General features: G+C 33.3%; 1 protein-coding gene across 1 annotated transcript in view; it reads right to left on the bottom strand.

The window, feature by feature from the left end:
- PKHD1 (PKHD1 ciliary IPT domain containing fibrocystin/polyductin) overlaps positions 1 to 27,142 on the bottom strand; it is a 611,151-nt gene that overhangs the window by 181,596 nt on the left and 402,413 nt on the right. Inside the window, 1 exon segment of the mRNA XM_031964731.1 lies at positions 14,287 to 14,424. Within this exon segment, the coding sequence (XP_031820591.1) occupies positions 14,287 to 14,424 (138 nt within the window).

The following is a 27,142-nucleotide window of genomic DNA, read 5'->3' as shown; positions in this document are numbered from 1 at the left end:
CCATAGCTTCATCAATTTGGACTTATGGAGTTGATATATTTTTTTAATCAGGATCTAAGAATTTATATTTATGTCTATTTAATATTTTCCCATTCAATTTGGTACAATACTTTTGGCTTTTAGGGATCTTTACTTTGTCATTTGTCTTTTTCTCCTAGCTTTGCACCATATACAATTTTTTTCTTGGTTGGATTTTCTAAGCCCTTCAAAACTGTTATCCCAGTCTATTTTTCCAACCTCATTATGTATTTCTGTACGCTATAATCCAGTCAAACTGATTTCTTAATTCTTCACCCACTTTATTTTCTTCTCTTGTCTGTTCTCACCAGTCATCTTCCTGCTTGAAATGTTCTTCCTTCTCATTTCCTACAACTTTACCTAAAAAGCCTGATTTGATGGTCCCAGTTGCTAGTGCCTCCTTATTGTCCTGTATTTAATTACCTCCTGTTAATGTTCTATGGAGGACTCTAAAAGTCTTAGTGCTAATCTATAGAGATTCCTGGGGAACTCTGCTGGATGCCTTCAAAGTTGACATCAATCATCAATAATAATTCTTAGCTTTTAGGTAGCTCAAAATCCACTAAATAGGATTATAACTACTTCATATATTTTCTTTTATAAAAAAAAGTATAATGGAGCACTATTGTCAAATGCTTAGGTAAAATCTATATAAACTGCATTTTTTGCATTTCCTTATCGACCTATGTAGTACTCTGTCTCATACACATATAAATAGCACCACTCTAATCAGTTTAATTAGACATGTGTTCTTAAGGAAACCATTTAGGCTTTTTATGATGATCTATTTCTAGATGAACATTAGTCAGTATTTTACTAATATTCAGAGAAGGCTGAACCAATTTATTCTCAAGAAAGATCTCAAAAGAGAGCCCTGTTTCATCACGACATCAAATAATAGTTTGGAGGAATGAGTAGAAATATCCAGGTCTACCTAATTACCTGAATATTTACTTTGAAATCCAAAGTTACTTTTAAGAACTTTTTATTTAAAATTTTCCCCTTTATTTTATAGTGTAAGCCTTTATTATTCTCATGTCATGATAAATAGTAAGAAATTGTAGTCCATGGGGTTGTAGAAATCATGTAGTGCCAAAGAAGTAATAGGTTGATGATGATGAGTATGGCACAATGGGAGAAATAAAGAGGAGGAGGTCCCAGTAAGAGAGAAGATTCAGAAGCACTAAAACAAAATCTAAAAAGTACTATAGGATAATAACATCCAGGAGGTAAATCTTCTGTTTGGGGCCTTGTGTAGAATAAGAGAACTGAGATATCAGAGGTTTGGTGGTCTTATGAATGTTGAGATAATGAGGATATCTAGAAATACAGTAGAGGAAGAAGGGAGTGGGAGTAAGTATGCTAAATGCTGCAATCATTCCCCCCCACACCAAAAAAAAAAAAAAAGAAAGAAAGAAATAATTCTTGGATGAGTAGTAAGAAATAGTAATAATTGAGAGAAGGTGAGGTATAGATCTTTAATGACAAGAAGAAAAAAAATCTTTTTTCATTAATTAAATATCCTGACATAATATTCAGAATTAATCTGCCTTATAAGTAAGTCATGACATTATACTAGGATTCTCACACAAAAAGGTTCCTAATTTTCAGGGTGCTAGCCTATCATCACCAAAATGCATGATTTGCCATCCTTTTATTTGTGTTGTATAGGTTAATTTGAATCAGAAGACAGGGACTAAATATAGAGCCACTTTATACACAGTTTAGAATGTCATTAGTGTTCAATTAAAGGTAAATGACAATAGTATCCAAAGAAGGTATCAGATCCTTCTTCTCCCTAATGAGTATTCATTTCTCTGGTCCTATTCACTGAATTCAAAATAATAAATTAACATGTTAGCTATTCTGTTCTATTGATGCTTTAGATTACCATAATGCATTAATTCAATTCAATTAAACAAATTTATTGAGCACCTACCACGTGCAGAGTAAGGTAGGCACTGTGATACTTTCAAGATATACTGGGGAAAGTATAGCCCAAAGGCCAAATTCAGCCACTTGCTTAAATTCATCTATCCTGAGCAGTAGAGTATGAGATGATAATACTGTGGCAGCTGAGCTGGAACTTAGAATGTTATACTCCTACTGATATATGGCTGTAGTGATTCTCTTAAATACAGAGCCTGGGAAGCTTTGATAAGAGTGATTCAAAAACCATGAACAGAATTATTTTTTTCCTGTAAGGATTTCACACTATGCTTCATTCCCCCTACATGTTTGACCCTACTAATACCCAAGTCTCTCAACAAATTTCTTTTTGGATGCTTCATCATGTTGTAGAGGTGACTTTGGGTTATCAATGGATATGCAAATGGAATATAAACTTTTTTCAAGTTCTAGCAAGCTATAAAGATTATAAGTCTGGATCCAGAAATGTTCTGCAGGTTGGTTGAGATACATGTATTTCTAAATGGAGAGAAGATAATCTCCAAAAGGTTTTCCATCAAAATAATTCATAAACACTGAATAATAAGACTTACAAAGATTTTGATCTATGTAAATGAAGATAATTCCTACAAATAAAGAAATTATAGAGTATTGAAGATTCAAGTGACAAAAAAATTAAATGTGCCATAAAGCATGTTGGCTGGCACAGAACAATAAAATGAATATTGCTGCAAAGCAGAATAGGGCTTTTCTAATCCCACAAAGGAGAAGCATAAGGCAATTGTGTGAGTTTTGATTACTAGTTTTGCCTATAAAGTTCCAAAATAGATGTCTTTCCTCCTCCTCTTTTTCCCTGATCTTTATATTTTCTTTTTCTTTTTTCTTTTCTTCTTTTTTTCTCTTTCATTTTTTGCCTCTATCTTCTCTCTCTCTCTGTCACTTTTAACTTTGTTTTGTTGTTCCTTAATGTCTTGTGAAGTTACTACTTTTCATTCTAATTTTTAAGAAATTATATTCTTCACTTAAACTTTTTGTACCTATTTTTCCATTTGGCCAATTCTGTTTTTAAGATTTTTTTCCAGGAATTTTTGTGCCTCTTTCCCAAGCTGTTAATTGCCTTTTCACAATTGTCTCCCTTTGTTCTTATTTTTTTTATCTAATTATTCCTCTGCTATTCTTATTTGATTTTGAAAATAGTTTTTTAGATCTTCTAAAAATTTTTGTTGGGCTTTTGTCCAATTCATAGTTTATCCTCTTTGAGGCTTTGCTAGTAGCTATTTTGACTTCATTGTCTTCTGAATTTGTGTCTTGATCTTCCCTGTTACCATAGTAGATTTTTATGATCAGATTCTTTCCTTGTTGGAGAGAATGAGCTCAAGGATATAAATTGAAAATAGATAGCTTTGGCCAAAGAGAGGGACAATTTTTTTTTTCAGAATTAAAAGTTAAGGAGTCCACGGTAGATGAGGATACAGATAAATTTTGAGTATGGAAAAAGGGATTTGAGGAAGCAAAAATCAGATGGACTTGATCTCAATGAAATATTTAGATGAGACTGTTTTTGAATCCAAAAATCTATTGAACATTTCAAACAGGTGGTGACTCTAATGTTCATTTCCCAAGGCAATAGGAGAGTATAAGACAAATGTTTTATTTCAGGCCAAAATATTCATGCTACTAAAGGGGGAAAATAAATGTTTTCCTATTTTTCTGGTATTAGATATATAAGAATAGGAAAATGTACTATGTTGCTAGTCTCATATCAGGAGAGAAATCTCAAGGAGTTGTACTAAGTCTACTGATTTTCACGAAGATAATTTAATATCTAATGTGGAAGACTTTTTAGAGGGAAGATATTAGCAACTGTGGAGGTCTTCTGAAGAAGGTGAGTTGGTGAATTGAATCCTGAAGGAAGGCAGGGATCACTTAAAAATTAGGAGACAATTAATTAGTTAGTTAAAAATTTAATTAATTAAAAAATAATAGATACTTTCTAGCTGTGTGACTGTGAATAAGTCACTTAACCCCAATTGCCTCAGCAAAAAGTGGGGAAAAATAAGAGAGGCCATTCTATCAATAGAGCAAGGAGAAGAGGAGGAAAATTCAAGGGCATGGAAGAGTATATGTGAAACACTTCAAGCAGGATAGAAAGGCTAGGTTGTGGAATATATACAAAAGACAACTATATAGGATTGTAAAGATAAGGAAAGCTTTAAAGCTTTATATGTTGAACACAATAGTTATGTATCACTCTTAGCATAATAGGAAGCTACTGAAGGGAGGTGAAAGGAACATGGTCAGATCTATACTTAAGAAAAATCAGGTGAGTGGTTTTCTGTGATTAAGAGTAGATTGCAGTGATCAGAAAACTGAGATAGTAAAACCAATTAGGAAGCCATTGCAATCATCCAGGCAAAAAGAAATAAGGTTTGAACTAGAATCTTAGCTGAGTTAATGGAGAGAAGGGAGCATGTATAAGAAAAGTTGCAGGAGATTGAAAGAAGATTTTACAAATGATTGAATATATATAATATTTTTAATTGGGACCAATCCAGGCTTATTTGGAGCTTTGGATAATGGAGGAGGATAAGATGCCAATGGATGGTTTAATAGTTGCAAAGGGTATTTACTTAGTTATCATAAGAAAAGTCTACTCAGCAAGAAGTAAACAATGGCTAAGGTGAAAATGGCCCCTTTACATCTCCAAACAAAAATAAATCGAGTCATCAGGCAGTATTGCATATGGTGTCTCTCAAGGTAGTCTCCTCATGGGTTCCCTTACCTCCATTTTCTCACCCCTCTGATCTATCCTCCATTGCTACCAAAAGTGATTTTCTTTAAGAGAAAATTGAATTGTTTTTCCTCTATTCAGTCAACTCCCATGGCTAGTCCTTCAAAACCTGGTCACAACTTATTGAGTCTCATTCAGTATGCTGAAATCTGTTCTGTATGCTGAAATCTTGCCATACTGGTCTTTTTCAGTTCTTCAGAAATAATGCTCCAATATCTATATTCTTGCCACTGCACTGGTTCACTGTTTTTCCTGAAAATGCATTCCTTTCCCACTGTCACCTCATAAAATCACTGTTTTTCTAAGATGCAGTTTGAGTACCAACTTCGACATAAAACCTTTCTTGATGCCCCCAACTGTAGTCATCCCTAACTTTTTAGCATTTAATTATATTACATATACTTGTATTTATTCTTTATATGTTTATATAAATATACATAAATGTACATACATATATGTCTGTACATATTTATATGTGTTCTTGTCTTCCTCATTAGAATGTAAGCACTTTTAGAATAAGAATAATCTCATTCTTTTTTATTTTATTTTATTTTTTTTTTTTGAGGCACTTGCTACCAGGGCTCATGCAGCAAGTATCTGAGGCCAGATTTGAATTCTGGTGCTCCTGACTCCAGGGCCAGTGTTCTATTATTCATTATGTCACCTAGCTGCCCCAGTAATTTTGTTCTTTGTACTTTATATCCCCTCCACCAAACATATTGCATGACACATAGGAGGCACTTAAATTATGGTCAATTGACTCACTGATTGATAGATATTCACCAAATCTGAAAGGCATTGTCTCCTCCAGAAAGTCAGTAATTATTAAAAAGTGGTGATCATTAAAAATATATATGGTATAGGTTAAAAATAGACAAGTAAATCAGTATAAGGGACTATAACAACAGAAACAAGAAGTAGCTAAAATAAGGACAGTATTTAATATATTCAATAATATATAAACTATTTAGAAAAGTATATCCTTTTTGATAAAAACTATAAAAACAACTGTATTCCAGTTTGATGGAAAATAGGTTTAGGTTGGTATTTATTCTGTGTATCTCAGTAAATTTTAAATGGTATTTAATTTAAATACACAAGGTCATTTATTTAAAAAAATAGAGTGAATGAATGAATGAAATTAAGTATCTTTAGAGAAACAAAATAGACATTTCAACAACATAAATTTTGAAAAGACTTTGCATGAACTAAAGAAGGGAAACTATCCATTTTGGAGAGAGGGAAACTTTATATCAAATATATCTGGTTAATATATCCAAGACATATAGGGAACTAACACATATTTAAAATAAAAAGCCATTATCCAAAAGATAAATGGTAAAAGAATATGAACAGGTTTCAAAAGAATTGTCACTCTCCAGAACCTTATGGACAGTTATCCAAACAATGAACAATAAGAATAATGTGAATCAAAATAATTTAGGGTTATCCAAAAAATTGGCAAATTATAATAAGCAAAAAGTCAACACTGGAATGTTGTAGAAAGGAAGGGACAGAGCTGAGAAAAGACCTAACCATTCTGGAGGAAGAGGGAAGAATTGAATTATACAAGCAGAATCATTAAATTATTCATGCCCTTTGATTTTGAGGTCCCAGTACTAAACATATATACCCAAAGAGGTCAAAGATAGAAAGAGTCCATCTGTATAAAAATCTTTGGCAAAGTAATTTAACTTTTCTAGCTCAGTTTCTTCATCTGTAAAATGAAAAGGTTATCTAAATGACTATGAGATTCCTTCCAGCTCTAAATCTATGATCCCCTGATGTTATGAAAAGTTAATAGAAATATTTTTGTGGTGACAAATCTGGAAGCAAAGTGGGTACTTATTGCCTAGGGTACCATTTTCCTTAGGTGTTTTGTATTTGTTTGGCTAACAAAATGATAGGGCAACTGAGTGGCACAAAGTGCACAGAGTGCTGAGCCTGGAATTCGGAAGATTCATCTTCCTAACTTCAAATTCCTCCTCAGACACTTATTAGATGTGGGATCCTAACTAAGACACTTATCCCTATTTGCTTCATTTAAAATGAGTTGGAGAAGGAAATAGCAAACTAGTCCAGTATCTGTGGCAAAAAATCTTCAGATGAGGTAAAGAAAAGTTGAACATGACTGAAATGAGTAAACAACAGCAAAATGATAAAAAGGTGACTCTATGTTGTTGTGCTCACCAAGATTTATTTAATTGAGGGGAAGAGAGAAGGAAAGGAGAAGATGCCCCAACTATGTGCTAAGGATAATAGTTATCAAACAAATAAACCAAATATTAATTTCAGACTAGAAAATATAAACATTGGTACAATATACTAATTTATTATATGTTGAAGACTATTTTATTTACATATGCATTTCTAGACATTTGAAAACATATGTACAAAATAATATGGATTATTTGATTGTGCTCTATTTTTAGAAGGAAGGAAGAGGAGGAAGAGAAGGAGAGAGGGGGGGGAGGAGAAGGAAGGAAAGAACAAAAGAAGGAAGAAAGAAATTGAGAAGGAGGAATTTCTGTAACATATTTTAGCAATAAAAATAGTGTTTCTAAAAATATATTCTCACTCATGATACCCTGTGGTTCTACAACCACTAATTCCTGGTGTTGCAGCATGAGACCCCAGGATATGTTTTAATCTACACTGTCTTGGGTTTGTCTTCTTATTACTTAATCATCCAGTGGATCTTTTGGAACTTCCAGTTTGTGAAGGAGGCAATAAACTGTGTATGGATTTTTCTTTTTCTTTAGGATTAAGAAAACTCCAACCAAGAAAGCAATGAAAGATACTTCCAAATGCCTGGTACTTCATTTCCTGACAATCAAAGTCATGTGCTAATGATGACCCTAGGCTCCCGTCTGAGAATGAGACAGGGCTGACAAGTATCCATCACTGGCCATGCAAAACAATATGTGACAAGTTTTTAAACTAAAAACCCAAGTCTCCTGTTTAATTACTGAGCAACTAGGCACTGCTCCATTTTACCCTGTTGTGACAGCCCAAACCAAGAGTGAACATCTGAATACAGTCAAGGACCCTGAGGAGTACTAATGGATGTGACATATACTTGCTTTCTTAAGGACAGAATAGGGTTTTCCTAGTAATATTTTAAAACTATTAGTTTGTTCTACTCATTTCATCTAAGTCTCTTTGCAAAGTATTACAGATATTTCAGTTGCTATTTCCATGGACAAAATAAAAAATGGAATAAAATAAGTGTGCCCACTGATTCTACATGGGTTTAACACTTAGGTCAATAACATCTTAACTCAATTGACTGATGAGCTAAAAAAAGATGCATGTTGGCGTACATGAATGATCTCCCACCTAGGGCAACACTGAATCAGCAGGTAGCATTCAGGGAAGAAGTAAATTTAAGCCATTTTGCAGGAACCTAAAGAAAAATAATAATACTTCTACAACAACAACAACAACAACAACAACAACAAAAAAAAAAAAAAACAGAAATGGACTAAAATTTTCTTTTCCTAGTCAGGCTATCCTTTGTAAGTGAACTGCTTTATATGTGACCTTTATTGAGGACTTAGTTCTTTTCTCATGTACTTTTCTCATTTTCCCACTTATTTGCCCATTCTTTTAGACCCACTATTGTGACAGTCACCTCTTGCCATGTCAGTGAGCTGCACCATCTACCTGGCATTTCTATTCTGCCTTGAAGCCCTGAATTATTTAACTAGGTATATCCAGATCTACCACTCTAGATTCAGGATATCTCCCTGAAATGCTTCAATAATCCTAGATGCTCCCTTCCCTCCTCTCCCCAGCCCTGCTTTTAAATGCTTATTTCTGGAATGATAATCAAATAAAAACTGCTATTTTTGAAAAAAAAAAAGTTTGATACTGCTTGCATTTTCTGACACTTCAAAATATCTTTCTCCTACGACTATTACCCATAGGTGTTATTTTTCCCTTTTAGAATGTACCTTGAATATAAGAACTTGCTTTTTTGGCTTTGCATATCCAGAATAGTATATAGAAACTGGCACACAGTAGTTGCTGTTCAATTGTTTAAACTGTAACTGACTTTGTGATCCCAATTGGGGTTTTCCTGATCTTCAGTTTCAACTGTTCAAAGCTGAACTCCAAAGTGATTTTTTTCACTGTGCCATCATCTGACCCTTTTAACTCTGAAAGTTGGTAAATTCATGAGTGTCTAAAGTCACAGATTTAATAGTGAAAGTATAAGTAATTTCTCCCTCCTTTGAACTATTGGAGTAATTTGTATATAAATATTCTAATGCTCCAAAATATTTGTAGAGAAGGGAAGGGGAAAGTAGCAACCATTTACTAAGCATGTTATGTGTCAGACACTGTGTTAAGTGCTTTACAAAAATTATTTCATTTAATTCTCACAACAACCTACCTGGAAGGTAGGAGTTTGTTGTTAATTCAATTTTACAATTAAGGAAACTGAGGCAGATGGTGACTTTAATAGAAATAATAGAAATGATTTATAGCATCACAACAGCATCAGACCAATAAATATTAAAAATATGGGTTTTTATTTCAGGGCAAAGTTTGAAATTATTAAAATTTAAACTTGCAATATCTGAAAAGCAATCTAGTCCCAATCCATTTTTCATCTTTTCAATTACAAACCTAATTCATTGTCCATTTGTATTATCTATCTATGTATGCCTATCCATATATAAACAACTAAATCTGTATATATATATATATATATATATATATATATATATGTGTGTGTGTTTGTCTGCAGATACATAGAAATCAAAGAGATTGAAATCTATACAATTTCTTCCATTGTTCTACATAATCCACAAAACATATACTCCTTATGTTTATTTTCTTTTCCATAGGTTTTCATCATATTGCTCTATTATGGTTGTATTCATCCTCCTTGTAGGATTTATCAACATTTTAATTTTTTTATATAAATGCATTCCACATCTTTCTCCTGGGTCGTCTTTGTATGTACTATTTTTCCCCCTTGTAATTTCAACTATTCCCACAAATTTGATTATTATTGCTCTTACATGTAGTTTAGAAAAACGTCCATATCCAGGCTTTATACTTCTCCTGATCCCTAATCCCATACTTCCAAATGTCTCCTGCATTTCTCCACCTAGACCAATACCTTAAACTCAATATGTTTGAGACAATCTCAATAAACTCTGGGTTAAAAAATGCCATCTGCACCCGAAAAAGAACTATAGAGATTGAATGTAAATCAACACATACTATGTTTACTTTTTTCTGCTCTTTTTCTTCTGTTGTGGTTTTTCCCTTTTTTTCTTATTTTTCTCTCCCAACATGATTCATTTAAAATGTGTATTTAGAAAGTTAATGTATATGTACAACCAAGAAAAAACTCAATATGTCCAAAACTGAACCTATTATTTTTTTCTTAGACTGATCCCTCCTCCAATATCCCTATTTCTAGAAAGAGAACCACCTCTCTTCCACTTACCTGGGTAGATCTTCTAGAGATCATGTTTGCATTTCATTTTCATTCCCCTCTTTGTATCTCACCCCAACCCACTAAATTCAGGTCAAATCTCAAGAAATCGAGTTTCACAAATATCTTGCCCACCCATCCCCTTCTTTCTATTCACACCACACTCATTCGGGTTTATCACCCTCCATCTGAACTTTTACCTCTCAACTAGCCGCCTTACATCAAGCCTCTCTCCTATCCCATCCATCCTTCACATATAACATTAGCATTATCATACCATTCTCTTGCTTAAGAAGTTTTAGTGAGTACTTATTTGCCCTCGAATAAAATAAAAGCCCAATAAGGAATTTAAAGCACTTTATAATTTGATTCAATCCTATATTTCCAGGATAATTACTCATTACTCCCTGTCATGCAGTCTGTGTTCTAATTCATGAAATTCTATCCTTTGCTGTCATACCTTTTTAACACATGTATGTGTGCAGATCTACATGTGTGCATATATACACAGTATATTACACATTCATATATATATGTGTGTGTGTGTGTATACAAACATGTATATGTGTATCTTACACTTACTCATCTGTATACAAGTTATAACCCACCCTCAGGTAGTTTACAATACCCTTAACATCAGGTTATGTTTTGTATTTGTATGTTATGTATGTATTTGTATTTGTTAGTTCATAAAAAATAATGTTAGGAAAATTAAGGTTCAAGGCTGATTTAGGTGAAATGAATGAAACATCATTCAATTCTGTTAGAAATTAGTCTACTAAATTGATTTTATTTGTGTTTATGTTTTTAATAGTATGCCCACAATTGGCATGTAGGACTTTGATTTTGCCAAATATGTTGAAAGAAAAGTTATATACCGCCATTACACTTTACCAACAATCATTTTTTTGGTGACAACATTCGATCTTGATAACAATGAAAAGAGTATTAAGAATTAATTAATTCTGGAAGTAAGAGGATCTGGATTTAAAGCCCTCCTCTAATAGTCACTTTACATATGTCAATGAGTTATTTAGTCTCTGTTGGCCAAGCTGCTTGCTCACCCTCTCTCAGTGCCTGAAAAATCTCTCCACCCTGCTAGGCCCCTTCTTCTGTTGGTGAATTTCTTCCAGTGGACTCCATTTTGGGGAGCAGTGGACCATGCTTTATTTCCTTCCTTAATATGATCCCAACTTTCTCTGTACTTGCCAACATGACAAAAGTTTCCATCTCACCTTGGAACTTTCCTTAGTATGTGGATTCTTTTCATACTTAAACATTCTTTGGGCATGATCTGACCTCCTTCTTCCATTGGTGAGTTTCTTCTGGGGGGAGGGTCTCTATTGTGGAACAGACCCATAATGGCCATGTTCCATTTCCCTGATGTCTATAATTATGATTCTACATCTAAAGACTTTGCTACCTTTTCCCTCATCCTCCTCCCACTTTCACTTTTTTTTTTTTTTTTTTTTTTTTTTTTTTTTGCTGAGGCAATTGGGCTTAAGTGACTTGCCCAGGGTCACACAGCTAGGAAATGTTAAGTGTCTGAGACCAGATTTGAACTCTGGTCCTCCTGACTTCAGGGATGATGCTCTATCGACTGCACCACCTATTTTCACACTTTCACTTTTTAGCTCTCTTTTGTGTTGCCTTCTCCCATTGGACTATAAGCTCTGTGAGGACAAAAACCATTTTTCTGCTTTTATTTGTATCCCTGAACTTAGCAGCATAGTACCTGGCATGTAATGAAAGCTTAATGAATACATATTACCTGAAGGGAATAGGAATTGAGTTTAGTGGCCTTTGAAGCACCTATTGGCTCCAGATCTATGATCCTGTGGTACTTTGGACTCAATTTGTATGATAACATATTAGAAGTGTTAAAGACTTCAAAAACACCATCAAATATATTAAAAGAGAAACATTACTGGGTAATGAAAACTGGCATGGGAATTAGAAAATATGTTGTAGTAATCTTTTTCTGACTTGTTTATATTTGCTTTAAAAATGAATTCTCTGTAAGCCTTAATTGTACTTGTACAATTACACTTGTACAAATAAATAATATATAATAACAATAATACTTAGCTGCTGTATCGCACTTTGGATTTTACAAAGAACTCTCTATATATTTAATGTAATTTTGTGTATTTAAATGTAACCTGCTTATTTATACATACATATATAATGATATATATGTGTGTGAGTATACACATATATTTATAATGAAGGGATTAAACTAGACCATCCCTCCCAGCACTAACATCTTATGATCTATTTTATAAAAGCCTAAAAAAATTCCCATCCCAGCTACTATTTTCCCATGTGTTTGCTCCACATGCAATCAAAGTGGCACTTTGGGTGAAACTCAGTTTACTAAAAAGCCATGATCAAAAAAATCCTATGTGAAACAATCTAAATCTAACATATTCTTCTTTTACCAGGGTCTTACATGACCAATGAGACTACTATTGCATAGGGGAATGGAAATGAAGCTGGCATCTGTCATGCAGATGTAGAGCTCTGAGCAAAGCTAGCCTAGTTAAAGCTGATATCTTCTGCCAGCACCGGGTGCCCTCAAAGCAAGGCCACCAAGAAATTCAGCTCCAGAAGGTTGGGCCTTGGATCAGATGGCATCAGATATCAGATCCTCTCCTGGCAGCACTCCGTGCCAATGTCCACATCTATTAAATCTGTTTACTAAACAGTCTCATTATCTATTTCATGTCGGGATTTCTTTAGGGCGTGGTAGAATTGGACAGATGGGTTGAAAGCCTTCCTTCAGGCATGGTATACACAGGATTGGACAGATGGGTTCCAAGAAGCTACCTCGAGGCCTGGAACACACGGGCAAAGGAGAAAAACCACCACTATTTTCTATAAAAGTTTTTTTTTAATAGTGGGGAATATAGTAAACAAAGAGAAGAGAAATGATATCACAAGTTAAATAGGAAAGTAAAGAATGCTACTCTTTAGGAAACATCTATACCAACATAATAACGTATGTCACCTTCACTTACACAAGTTCACATTCATTAGGCAAGTTGCATAGGACAATACTATGTAATTCCAAGAATCTAATTATGATTATAAGTAAGGATAGCTTTACCTAATATATATATATGCATATATACACATACACATATCTGAAGTGATACAACTAAAATCTCATTTTCTACCTTCTGCAGTATTCTTTTACATCTCATATTCCCACAACTAGAGATTTATTCCTTTGGGTTGAGTAATTTCTGTCTCTGAGACTCCTCTTTTAATAAAAATCTATTCTCAAGAGGAAAAATACATTAAAGAATTAACATGATATCATTAGTTTCTCTAAAAATTGAAAGATGGATAGTCTTATACAAGACCTATAAGAAACAATGAAGTGAAAGGTGATAATAATGGAAATAATGCCTTATAGAGAAAGAGAGAGAGAGTTTATGGTTAGCAAGCATTCTGCACAACTATTATTGTTTCCATTTTATAAGTGAGAAACTAAAGCACAAAGAGAGTTAATGAGGGAAACCAAGATATAGAACGGATGTCCTTCTAATGAAAAGACCAGTCCTTTTTTATTTCATTACTATTACATTATTACTGTATCACAGAATCATGTGATTTAGGAACTTTAGAAAGGATGTAATACAACTTCCTCATTTTACAGATGAGGAAACTAAGACCTGGAGGGAAAGATAAATAGTACAACTAGGATTCTATCATTTCTCTGATTCCAAATCCATTTATTTTACCACTACATGAGAGAATGAAAGAGAAAGTAGTGCTGTAGAATGGTATTTCCCAGAATGCAGGCCTAGGGTAGAATATTTCAGACCCTAGACACAGTGAAAGTACTGTACACATATGATCAGGATGAAAATGAATGAGAGAAAGTGGATGAGGAAAAGAGAAGTAAAAGTCTAAGGATGACAAGCTGCGTATGTCATGATTTTCCTTAGGGCTAGTCCTGTTTATGAACTAATTTATTTCCCTAGCCCTCAAAAAAAATCAATCTAACACGTGATTTAATATGGGACTATCTATTTCCCAGATTCCTTTACTTCAAAGCACAATTTGGCTACACTCCCCAAATCCCTGGCAATCTTAGTATAAATCTTACCGACTTTCAGCTCACCACCTGCAACAATAATACAAGCTACATTTAAAACATTGCTCCGGTTCACAGGAAATTCTAGGGTTCCCAGCACGTAGAGACCTTTAAGAAAAGGGAGATCGGTGTCTACGAGGATGGTCCTGTCTGAGGAAGAAAAGATAAAAGCCATTTAGAATAGAAGAACTTGGTTGTGAAAGACCAAAACAATCATCACTCCATTCTCAGAGACAAACTTTGTAATGTGAAAAGATTTCATTTGAATGCCTTTCTTTCTTTCTTTTTAAAAGAATATTTATTGATAAGTTTTTATTTTATTTCACAATTATTTTGGATATAACCCATTGCATACTTGCTATGAGCTCTCACTGTATGAGTGAATATGCATTAAGTAAAACCAACTGACACAGGGACTATGTATGATGGTTCAGAGAATATTCTCATCTCTCTACCAAAAGAAATCATTTGTATGTGATCATTTGCACTCCAGGGCCAAGACTGGTCATATGATACTTTTTTTAGGACTTCCATGTTACTTAAGCATCATATATATGATAGGTTTATTTTGTTTCATTTAATTGTTTTTCCCCAAAGAAAAATTCATTCTATGAACAGCTGAGAGAAGACATTCCTGAAGAGGAAAAGGGCTAGATATATAATCAGATGACCTGGATTCATAACCTGTCTCTGGCAATTTTCTCTGTAGTACCTAGAAAAAGTCATTATTCCTCTCTGTGCCTCAGTTTCCTCATTTATAAAATGGAGATTAATCAATCAGTATTGATAACATGTGACAAATACTGCACAAAGCATTAGGGACACCAAAAAAAAAAAAAAAGATAGTTCATACTCTCATGGAGTTTACAATCTAATGGGGGATGATAAGATTTTTATGAATATCAAAAGAAAATATTTAAAAGGCATTTTGAGAATCTTAAAATGATACATGAATTCTAGCTGTTATTCATCATTATTATTACTATTATCAATTTATTATAGTAATTTTATTGGTAAAAACATTTTCAAAACTGTGACCAAAAGTAAGTCAACCTTATAATCCTTGTCTTCATGAAATTTATAATCCAATGATAATAATAGATTTGTTGTGAGGATCAAAAAAGATATCTGTAAAGCATTTTACAAACCTTAAAATGCTATGTAAATGCTTGCTGTTATTTTTTATTGTTATTACAATTATTAATTCACTAAAGGAATTTTATTAGTTAAAAAAAATACAAAAAACCCCACCTAGTGTGAATTAGAGCCAGGTACTTGAGGATATTAAAAAATAAAGGCAAAAGACAATCCCAGTCAATTATAATCTAATTTGGTATGAGGGGAAAGGAGGGGGCAATAAAAATAGAATTATTTTGAGGATAAAAGTATTTGAGCACTTTGCAAACCTTAAAGTGCTACTCAAATTCTAACTTTTTACTATTATTTTGTTACTCTTATTATCATTAATTCACTAAGGGAGTTTTATTAGTAAAGACACACCAAAAAAATTCTGTGTAATCTAAAGCAAGTCAGCTAACTTCTCTGACATCCATCTGAAAAATGAAGAAAATTACCTAAAATAATCCTGAAGATCTCTTCCAGTTCTAAATCTATGATCTTCTGCTAATTCACTAAAGGATTTTTATTAGTAAAAATACAAAACTAAAGTCAATGGTTAATGATAAACAATACATGAATTGTTTAACAAGAAGAGTACATAAAATAATTTCATTCTAACAGTTGCCTTGTACTTTAAACTCACAGACATATTCACTCTTTTTCATTATTTCACTTCAAATCGAGTCTATTTCTTTTTTTAATCATCTGGAGAGGATCACGCAGCTCATGGGCTCCCTAAAACACCTGTTCTTCATTTCCTCTTTCATCTCAGCAGCTTCCTTATAACTTCAGTAGCTAGAACTTGTACTCATTGACTTTATAGCAAGTTATAGAGCAGCAAATGATGAATAATAGATATGTATTTTAAAACAATGTCAATATTTCATGGACTCTAAAGCACTACTCTCTGAAGTCTGCTGTAATTCAATAAGAATCAAGGGTTTGCCTGCAAAAATCTAGTACTCAAAATCATCAACATCTGCAAGGCTTTTTCCGATAGTGATCTTGTTACCTTAAAATTAATTCTTTCTTCAATGAACATTTTTTTCCTCTTTAACATTTACTGACGTATATTAGCTTCCCATGAATTATTTCTCAATAGATTTATTGGTTCTTTGACTGTTTTTAGGCACTAGGCTTTATCCTTTCTTCCTAAAATTCACAAGGTTGTAAGTGATTGATATGAAGTTACAAAAAGGCTCATATTCTTCCTTTTCTTCCTTTCCTGTTTCACAAGAGCATAGATTTAAAGCAAGAAAGGATCTTGGAGACCTTCTTTTCCAACTTCCTCCTTTTACAACAGGGTAAACTGAGACCCAAGAAGGTTAAGCATCTTGCAAGGTCATTCAGGTTATAAGTGTCCGATTTGAGATCCTGGGTACAGACCTAATATCCAGAAAATATTAAGTCAATGGACTTAAAGAGAGCTGACTGGCAGGATTGGCTGACCCAGCGGCTATTCAGATAAATGGACAGCAGAGATGGACCTAAACAATGAATCCAGGAATTGTGATATGCTCTATAGGGAAAGATTAGGCAAGAGTCCCAGGTTTGAATTTAAAGCTGTATTTCTTCAAAGACCTCTTCTATTAAAACTTGCCCTATAATTGCCTCTGACCTCAGCTTAGCCAGGAAAACTGACCTCTCGCCATTTCCACTTTTGACCTATCTCATTGTTCTTTGTCTGTTCTTCCTGATACTCAGCATTGATTTCTCCTCTCTAAAATCTACCCCCCCCACCTCATTCCTGGTTTGACTATCTCTTTTCTTTCATCATATTTTCATTTTTATCTTTACTTGGATCTATCAGTCTCTGACCACATATCATCTAAGTTCTAGCCTCAGCAGTCTATTACATTACCACCATGTTGTCCTTAGCCTCCTGTTATATTCCCATTATTAATAATAGCCATCCTGACTAGTTACTCAGTTAAAGTAGGACAGACTAGGTCCAAACTCAAGCCTTTACTGAAACTATTAAGGCAATGTAGGAACAATCAGTTAGATGACATATTAGTAGAATCCACTTGTAGAACATACATAAGGAAATCTCAGATGAATGATTGATTAATCATTAGGGAAGATTTTCTTTTTCATTCTCAGTAACTCATAAAATAATCTAACAAGATATGGTGGAGGTTTAGTGCTCATGATAAAAGGGAGTCACCACATTAATGAAATCCCGAATGCTCAACATACTTGGAAGTATAAGTGCATTCAAAGGTAGAAGTGCCTATAAAAGTCAAGGTGTCCACCATATTGCCATTGCCACTTCTTAGTCACAGAATTTTACTATGTCAGTGACCAATCCCTTCTCCTTAGACCAATCCTTTCTCCTTAAGGAATTGAACATTGGCATATGGAGGGAACCATCTGGGCTTTCTGTGACTCAATGGGAGGTTGATGAGGGAGATGATCTGGAAAGGGGCTAGCAAAAGAACTAATGAGCTCCAGATGTAATTAAAGATTGACGTTCACCCTAAGGGGCTCAGGACAGGACATGTTGCCTCTTGTTTCTAAATCACATCCTCTTACCAGTTGATCAATCCATCAAGCAATAAATAACCAATCTCTTTCCCTACTATCTTTTGCATTCCTTTTCTAATGCTTTGGGTTTTTGCCAGTAAGGCTGTACCTGACAGAGGGGTAACCTTTGGGAGAGGGGAACAGAGAATAAAAATGTAAGTTTTAAGACAAAGCAATTTGAATAATTGCTAGCATTTTCCAATTATTCATCTTCCATATACAAAGGAAGATGGACAAAATGACATAGCACCCTTGATTCTGGATCTAGAGATATGAAGATTCTCAGACAATTACAAGTTCTGTGACTGTACAAGTCACTTAAGTTATTTCATCATTAGCTTTTTCACCAGTAAAATGGATATAATTATAGCAATTACAAGATATTTACTTGTGAGAACCAAAACATTTAAAGTATTATACAAATTTTAAATTTCTGTGTCAATATCAGATTTCTTATTATTATTACTTACATTATTATCATTATAATATGAAACAGAAGCATTTTTTTTCTCAGACAACTTGATTGTATCAATATCAACCTCCATATAAATGGGGAATAGATCATTGTCCAACAATGGAGACCATGATATGTGCCTCACATAGAGCTTTATAACAAACTAACATTGGAGATGTCTCTTTCAGAAACCCATGGCCTCTTATAGTATGGAAATCATTTGGATACTCTAGTAACAAAGAACTCAATATATTCTCATTAGGTTTCAACTCATTTCTTTTCTCAACCAAGTTGGGAAATCAAGGTCACTATTGTGTAACATTCCAAAAATCTGACAATTCCCTAAATCTTGTTGCAAAGAGATCAAGAGCAAAGGTCACAGAGCCTGGGAATAATGATAAGGTCATATGTACATGCGTAATTCAAGGCAGCCTTACTGTTTATATGACCATCATTGGAGCAAACTCCATAACTTAGGTAGAAAGGCACTTTCTACTACAACCCCTCCATTGTCATTGCTGTGTCCTAAGTCTTATCTTAACACAGGAACAGAGAGCTCTGAATACCAAGTTAAAAAAATTAATATTAATATTAGTCATTCAGAATTTCTTAAGGTTTCTCTATATAAAGTGAAAATGTCAGAATTTATTATTGACAGAAGTTTAAGGTTTGATTAGTGCAGATTATAAAAAAGTCACAATATTCCAAGTGACTGAAAAATTCCAATATTTCCTACTTCAAAATACTGTTTCTTTTCTATAACTGTCATAAAAATAATTTCCACACTGAGAGTTAGGGCATATTATTATCTTTAAAAGAGACATCTCTTGTTAGAACAATGTTTTTATTCTTAGGTTTGTGAACTTGTGCATGTATGTGCATATATGTATTTGTATGTTTGTGTACATACATGAGTTTGTATTTTTCACATGTGGATACATGCATATGTATACATAAGTTTTTGTGTCAACATATTTACATGCACATATATTTATACAAGTATATATATATATATATATATATATATACATGTGTACAAGTTTACATTATGTGTTGATAACTATATTTTCATATCAGTAATTTCCTTTGTAATCCTGCATATTCTACTTTGTGCCTTCAAAAAATTACTCTGAAAGGAAATCCTTGGGTTTTACCAGTGTGGGGAAAAAAATTTAAGAACCTCCTGCTTTAAAGAATCTATTTGTTCTTTCAAATAAAGCAATGTCTTAATTTATGAGTAGGGTAGCTACTTCCAGACAACACTATTCTAAAAAAGGATGACTGCTTCTTGTATATAAATAGCCCTTAAAGATGAAAGGTTAAATTGATTGATAATCATTTCAAGTCACACTAATTTATGGAGCTGTTGGAATTTGATCTTCTGAGGAACTCACCCTCTTATAGATCTAGTAGAACAAATAACAATTAAGAAATAGGAATTTCTTTTTATAACCCTACTCTTTTCAAAGAGTTGCTAACTTTATAGCCTGTCTAATTCATAGTGGTCATTTTCCTGTCATCATCTTTGTAATTATTATTTTTTCCAGACTAGCCCCTGTGTATGAGTTGGATAATAAAAATCTTATTCACTACTCAGAGTCAATTTTAGGAAAGGACCACTGTTACTATGGTTATGAAGAGAATGCATCAAGATGTGGGGAAAGTCCCACTCTATTTGCTGACACAGATTGAATAAATTAAACTTAGAGCTGTAAAAAGTCAGAAAGGGAACAAAGTTAGCAGAGGAAAAGAAGAATAGACAAAGCTAGAACTGTATGAGTATTCCTCAAAAACTTTTTTTTTTTAATCAAGTTTTGTGAATACAATGATTAAGTTGAGGTATTTCTATATTGATGATGGCTCTTAACTTTCCCAAAAGTTTTCTCAATATAATAGGAAGATTTATATGTTAAACTTTCTGAGCATCTTATTATTATAATGCTTACACTGAAGACAAGCTATAAAAAACAAATATCAAATGTAAGAATAAGATGAATTGTGTCTTTCAGAGAGTGTTAGCATTTTTGCCTGAGAAAGGAGACAATGCTCTCTGGGCTTATGAGCTTCTTCTTACTGACTTTGGATTTTGAAGTTGAAAGATACATTCTTGTTTTCCAGAATTGGAATGAAACTCCTGAGATTGGACGATGTCAGTAGCACTCATTCATTCCTGAAGATATTTATTAAAAGGAATCTGTCACTTTTTCTCAAATATCAGAGGATAAAGGAGAACAAAACTAAACATTCCAAAACTAGAAGTTAGAACCTGGCTCTACCTTTCCTTTTGAGTTTGAGATCCTTAAAAAAAAAAGAAAACGTGCTTAGGAACAGATTAAAAAGACTTAACAAATTTATATAAATTCAGAATAAAAGAAACAATTTAGCTGTATTGACATATTTATATTTTTAATATAAACAATCTGATTGCAATGCTTTTGTTATCATTTATACTCCAAATGTAATCATTAGCTGATTTCTAATATGAGAATGAGTCAAAGTTAGATTGATCTAAAGATAACAAAGAGATTCAATTTTTTTCTTCAAAAAAATAAATCCTTGATCTAGACCTGGAAGGAACCTTCAAAAGCCATATAGTCTAATATTCTCAGATGGGAAAACTGAGGGGAAAATTAAAATTAACTTGCCTAAAGTAACAAGGACAATGACTGAGGAGAAATTTTGAACCCAGATCCTCTGCCTCCAGAGTGACTTTGTAAATCAAATATAGTATAATAACTGCTGTAAACAGGGCAACATAATAGAGTAGAAAGAGCAATAAAACTGACATCAGAAGAGCTGTGCTATTCTAACCAACATAGACATCCATCTCTCTCTCTCTCTCTCTCTCTCTCTCTCTCTCTCTCTCTCTCTCTCTCTTTCTCTCTGTCTCTTTCTCTCTTTCACTCTCTCTCTCTTTCTCTCCCCCTTCCTTTCTCCCTCCCTCCCTCCTTCTCTCTCTTTGTCCCTCTCTCTGTGTGTCCCTCCCTCTCTGTGTCCTTTTTTCTCTATTTCTCTCTGTGTCCCTCTCTGTCTCTGTCTCTCTTTCATTCTTTCTTTTTCTATTCTTTTTCCTTCCTTCCTTTTTTCCTTCCTCCCTCCCCCGCCCTTTTCTTCCTTCCTTCTTTCCTCTCTTCCTTCCTTTCTTACTAATTGTGTGACAATGAGCAAATCACTTAACACCTTTAAGCCTCATTGTTCTCATATACAAAAAAGGAGATAACACAATGAATGCATAGGATGGTCATGAAGAAAACATTATATAAACTATAGAATGTTATGTGATGTGAGTTATTAAATCATCTTCTTAGAGATCCCTAATCTAAAGCATGATATGATATGACTCATATCAACAGAGTGTGAACTCAGGCAGGACTAATCAAGATGCATATGACTAGAGCATATGACTAGCAATTTACTGTATTGCTTTTGTCTTAGCACCAGCCTAGCTAAGTTCAAAGGTTTTCTTTACCAATTTGGTTCAGGGTTATAAATTATTTACTTAATGGCAGGAAGATCAAAATCTGCTTCTAGGAAGTGATCACATTCACAAAATCATAGTATGGCAAAAGAGAAATTATAATGACAATCCAGAGTTTTCTGAAATATCACCTAGTTAGATTATGGTTAACATTGATATTACTAATATGGATCTAGATAGTCAGGGTACTCAAATCCTACTACTAAACTGTAATGAATCACCCATTATTAAATTCACACATGATATAGTTTAATATTCATATTTAAATGATTAAAGCAAGGATTCTTAACCTTTTTGTGTGCAATAAGTTTCTTTATCAGTCTAGTGAAATCTAGAAACTCATCTCAAAATATTGTTTTAAATGCATAAAATAAAATACATAGAATTAGAAAGGAAAACAATGATATGGAAATATAGTTACTAAAATGTTAAAAAGAAAAACTCAAATTCATAGACCCCAGATTAAGAACCCTTGCCAACTGAAGAATATTTTTCTTTTTATAATTTTCTCTGAGAAAACAGTTGCTTGAATATAAACTATTCCCAGACTCTAAGTTATTCTTAGAGGGAAAAATTGTGATTTTCAAATTCTGTCAAATGAGGCAAGCATTTCCAAGTGAGAATGATGAGAGATAGTTCCATGTATCAATAACCTTAGTAGATGAGGCCCTTTCCTTTTTGTCTTTAGCAATTTTCAGAAAATGAGAACTTTCTGTTTCTGCTTGACAGAAAAGAACAATAAATCCAGACAACATCACAACTATTTTTAATAACACTGACAGTTTCTTCAGTTCTCAAATTCTGTTTGCTTCTCATGAGCAGGCAAAAAAAAATTATGACACACTGGATTTCTTATAGTTAAACAGCTGCTGTTCCATTTGTTACAAAAAAGTAAAAATACTTAGAAATAAGTTCAACTCCATTCAACAAGAATGTGTGCACTTACTATGTGCCAAGGAGTATATTAGAGGATGGAAGGATAAGGAGACAAAAAATGAAATTGTGCGCTTACTATTTATCAGGGACTACATTAGGTCATAAGGCTATCAGGAGACAAAAAATGAAAAAGTTATTGACTTCAAGTAGCTTAGATTATACTACAACTTGGCAATTTTCATCTCATGTCTAAATAAACTATAAATCAAATATTGTGTATTCTATTCAAGCCCTATTTTGTTGCTCATAGTAGTGTAAAGCCTTAATTAATGATTGTTCAATTTGACTTGATTTCCCCTTCTCCCCTACTTTCAACTAATAAAGGGTTTCCTTGATGGTTTCTACAAAACTAGAAAGGCTTTGAGTATGATACAAGGTTCATAAAATCAAAACTTTAGACATAGAAAGATCTTAGAAGTTGAGTCAACCCATTGATTCTATAAGCAGTCAATGAATTGCCTACTAAGAACTAATATGCTCAAATCCTGAAAGATACAGTCTGCCAAATGATAATGAAATTTTTTTAGCTATGACACTTTACTCATAAGTTTTGTCTTTATTTTGTGTCAGAATATATATCACTTTTACTTCTACCTTTTGCTTATACTTCTGTCTTTTGGAGCCAAACAAATGAATTTAAACCCTCTTCAAAATGATAGTCAATACCAGAAGATTGATGATGTACCTATTATGTTTTATCTTCCCCAGATTAAATAGTTGCCTTCATACTCCATAAAAACTCATCCTTTGATATGATTTTGAGAGTTTTCATCATACTGATGAATGCTAGTTTAAGGATCCCAACTGATTATAATATGTCATATATGATATTTAATAGAATGATGTTAAATTCAGATCTATCATGAAAGCCAAAGAGCTCTTGGGGACCTGTATTGATTATTCACAATATCTCAATAATAATTGGGTTTGGTTAATAATAATAAGGGCACCACAATTTTCCATATGTCTCTCTGATACTGTACTCTCCAGGTACCTGAAATTACCATACCTAAGATTTCTTTGGGTTATGCCATTCTTAACTCTTTTTTGGTTCATGGTTTCTGTTTACAATTTATAAAACCTATGGATCTCCTCTCAGATAAATGTTTTAATATATCAAATAAAATGTAGATTTTCTAGCAGAGATAGCAATGTAAAGGAAGTAACTCATCTGAACTCTCTCAAATTTCCTTACAAGCACCTTTTTTTAAATGTCTCAAACTGAATTCTTGAATGTCAGCCTAACAACAGGGTAAAATGAAATTATTATCCAGTTCAAAACAATTCAGGAGATCAAAAGGAAAAGACAGTCTCACTAGGGTAGTAGCTGGGTTTCGAGCACAGTGTAATGTAGGAGTGCCTGAGCAAAACAGTAACAGGCTTTGGAGGTGGCAGCAACAGCAGCAGCACCTTTGGGAGCTCTCAGCTCATAGATGATTAGGAAATTGGACAACTAGTCAGCAGTTTACAAAGAATCCTTTGCTGGTATATGGTGCAGGACCTTATTATTTTGTTCAAACACCATTTCAGGCTGCAGTAATAGAACAAAGAAGAATACTAGCACATTAATGCTTGTGACCACAGGGAAGCAAGAGCTCCAGTCACATTTCCAGGAACAAAAGGAACAATAACAAAAATTGTGACTGCAGGAGAGCAGGGGACCTGATCACAATTATAGGACAAAGAGGAGTGATTATGGTTGCTCACAGATTAGAGCATAGGCCAAAAGAGCAGTGACTGTACCTTTTCATAGCTTATAAGAATAAAAACTTACAGGAATCCACAACTATCTATCCACAGCTACCAACAATCAAAAAACAAACAAACAAACAAAAAAAAAACTGACCATAAAAAGTTGCTATGGTGACAGAGAAGATTAAGACAAATTCAGACAACACAGTCAAAACAGCAACATCAAAAGAATTAAAGAAAAATATGAATTGGAAACAAGTCTCACAAGAATTCCTGAAAGCATTCAAAAAGGATTTTGGAAATTATATAATAGAGGTAGAGAAAAATTATGAATAGAAATAAGAGTGAAGCAAGAAAATCATGAGGAGTCAGCAGCTTGGGGAAAGAAGCACAAATACAGAAAAAAGTAATATCTTTTAAAAAACAGAATTAACCAAATGGAAAAACTGAGACAAATATCCACTAAAGAGAACTCCTTAAAAAAGTAGAATTAACCAAATTTGAGGGTGGGGGAAAGCCCACTAAAGAAAATAATTCCTTAAAAATGGAATTAACAATTGGAAGTTAATGACTCCATGCAACATAAACCAAATAATAAAAGTAAATTTCCCTATCCCCTAGAAAATGAAAAAAAATAGAAGATAATGTGAACTCTCTCATGGAAAAACAACTACCCTAAAAAATAAATCAAAGCCAGATGTTGGACTAACCCAAAGTCATGAAAATAGTCATGACATCACATATCAAGAAATTGTCAAGGAAAACTAACTTGATATCCTAGAATTAGACACTAAAATGGAAATTGAAAGAACCTACTGATCACTTCATGAAAGAGTTACCAAAATAAAAACTGCTAGGAATATTACAGTCAAACTCCAGAATTCTCAGGTTATGGAACAAATTTTGCAAGAAGTCAAAAAATTTCAAATAACACGAAGCTACAATAAGGATAATACAAGATTTAGCAGCTGTTATAGTAACTGATTGTAGAGCTTGGAGTATAATATTCCAAAAGGCAAAAAGATCTGGGGTTACAACAAAAATAATCTACCCAGAAAAAATGACTACAATAATTTGGTGGGGGGAGAAGGAGAGAGAGAATGAACATTTAATGAAATAGAGGACGTTCAAGCATTTCTGTTGAGAAGACAAGAGGTGAATAGAAAATTTGACCTTCAAATACAAAACTCAAGAGAAGAATTAAAATGTAAGTAGTAAAGAGAAATCCTAAGGGATTCAATAGAATTAAACTGTTTACAATTTACTATACAAGAAGGTTATGCTTGTAACTCCTTAAAACTTTATCATTATTAGGACAATTAGAAGGAATATTTACAGGCCAAAGGTGTGAATGATGGAATGATTTCCAAATAAATTAAGGGGTAAGAAGGAAGGATCCATTGGGAAAAGGGGGAAGGGGAAAAAAAGAATTTGAAAAATTATCTCATGTAAAACATCAGAAAAACAACTGATTTGGAAAATAGATCTAAGAGAGATGATCAAAAAATTATTGGACTACCTGTAAACAACAATGAAAAAAGAGCCTAGACAACATCTTTCAAGAAATCATCAAGAACAACTGCCCTGATGTCTTAGGACAGAGGGGAAAATAGCCATTGAAAGAATCCATCAATCACCTCCTGAAAGAAACCCCAAAATGAAAACTCCAAGGGATATTTCATCTAAATTACAGAATTATCAGATCAAGGAGAAAATACTTCAAGCAGCCAGACAGAAACAATTCAAATATCAGGAGCCATAATTAGGATTACCGAAGACCTAGCAGCTTCCACTTTAAAGGATCCAAGGGCCTATAATATGACATTCTAGAGGGCAAAGGAACATGACTATAGCCAAGAACCAACTGTCTAGCAAAATTAAGCATAATCTTTCAGAGAAAAGGTGGACATTCAATGAGTTAGGGGATTTTCATTTATTTTGATGAAAAAACAAGAGCTGAACAGAAATTTTCATCTTCAAATACTGAATTCAAGAGAAGCAAAAAAAGGTAAAAAGGGAAGAAAAATACTATTTTTTAAATATTCCTATAGGGTAAGATGACATGTTTAACTCTTGAGAAGTATATCTTTGTTATGGGTATACTTAGAGGGTATAGATATAATTTGACTTCACTGTGATGATATAAAAATAAATAAGAAATAAGTTAAGGAGGTAAATAGAATTTTTAAAAAGTTCAGCATAATAGACTTTTGGAGAAAATTTAATGGAGACAGAAAGGAATATAATTTTTTCTCAGTGATACATGAAACCCACACAAAAACCGACCATGTATTAGGGCATAAAATCCCTAAAATCAAATGCAAAAAGGCAGAAATAGTAAATACATCTTTTTTCAGATGATGATGTAATAAAAAATTACCCGTAATAAAGGTCCAGGAAAAAAAAAGATCAACTATTAGGTGGAAACTAAATAATCTAATCCTAAAGAATGAGTGGGTGAAACAACAAATCATGAACACAATAGATAATTTCACCTGAGAATGACAAAAATGACAGAACATACCAAAATTTATGGGATGCAGCCAAAGCAGTTCTTAGGGGAAGTGTTATATCTCTATACATTTACTTGCATAAAATAGAGAAAGAAAAGATCAATGAATTGGGAATGCACTAAAAAAGCTAGAAAAGGAACAAATTAAAAC

This window comes from Sarcophilus harrisii, chromosome 4, assembly GCF_902635505.1.
Source record: "Sarcophilus harrisii chromosome 4, mSarHar1.11, whole genome shotgun sequence".
NCBI classification, from domain to species: domain Eukaryota; kingdom Metazoa; phylum Chordata; class Mammalia; order Dasyuromorphia; family Dasyuridae; genus Sarcophilus; species Sarcophilus harrisii.
Note: the sequence above shows the minus strand (reverse complement) of the source record. Positions and strands in the feature narration are given on the sequence as shown.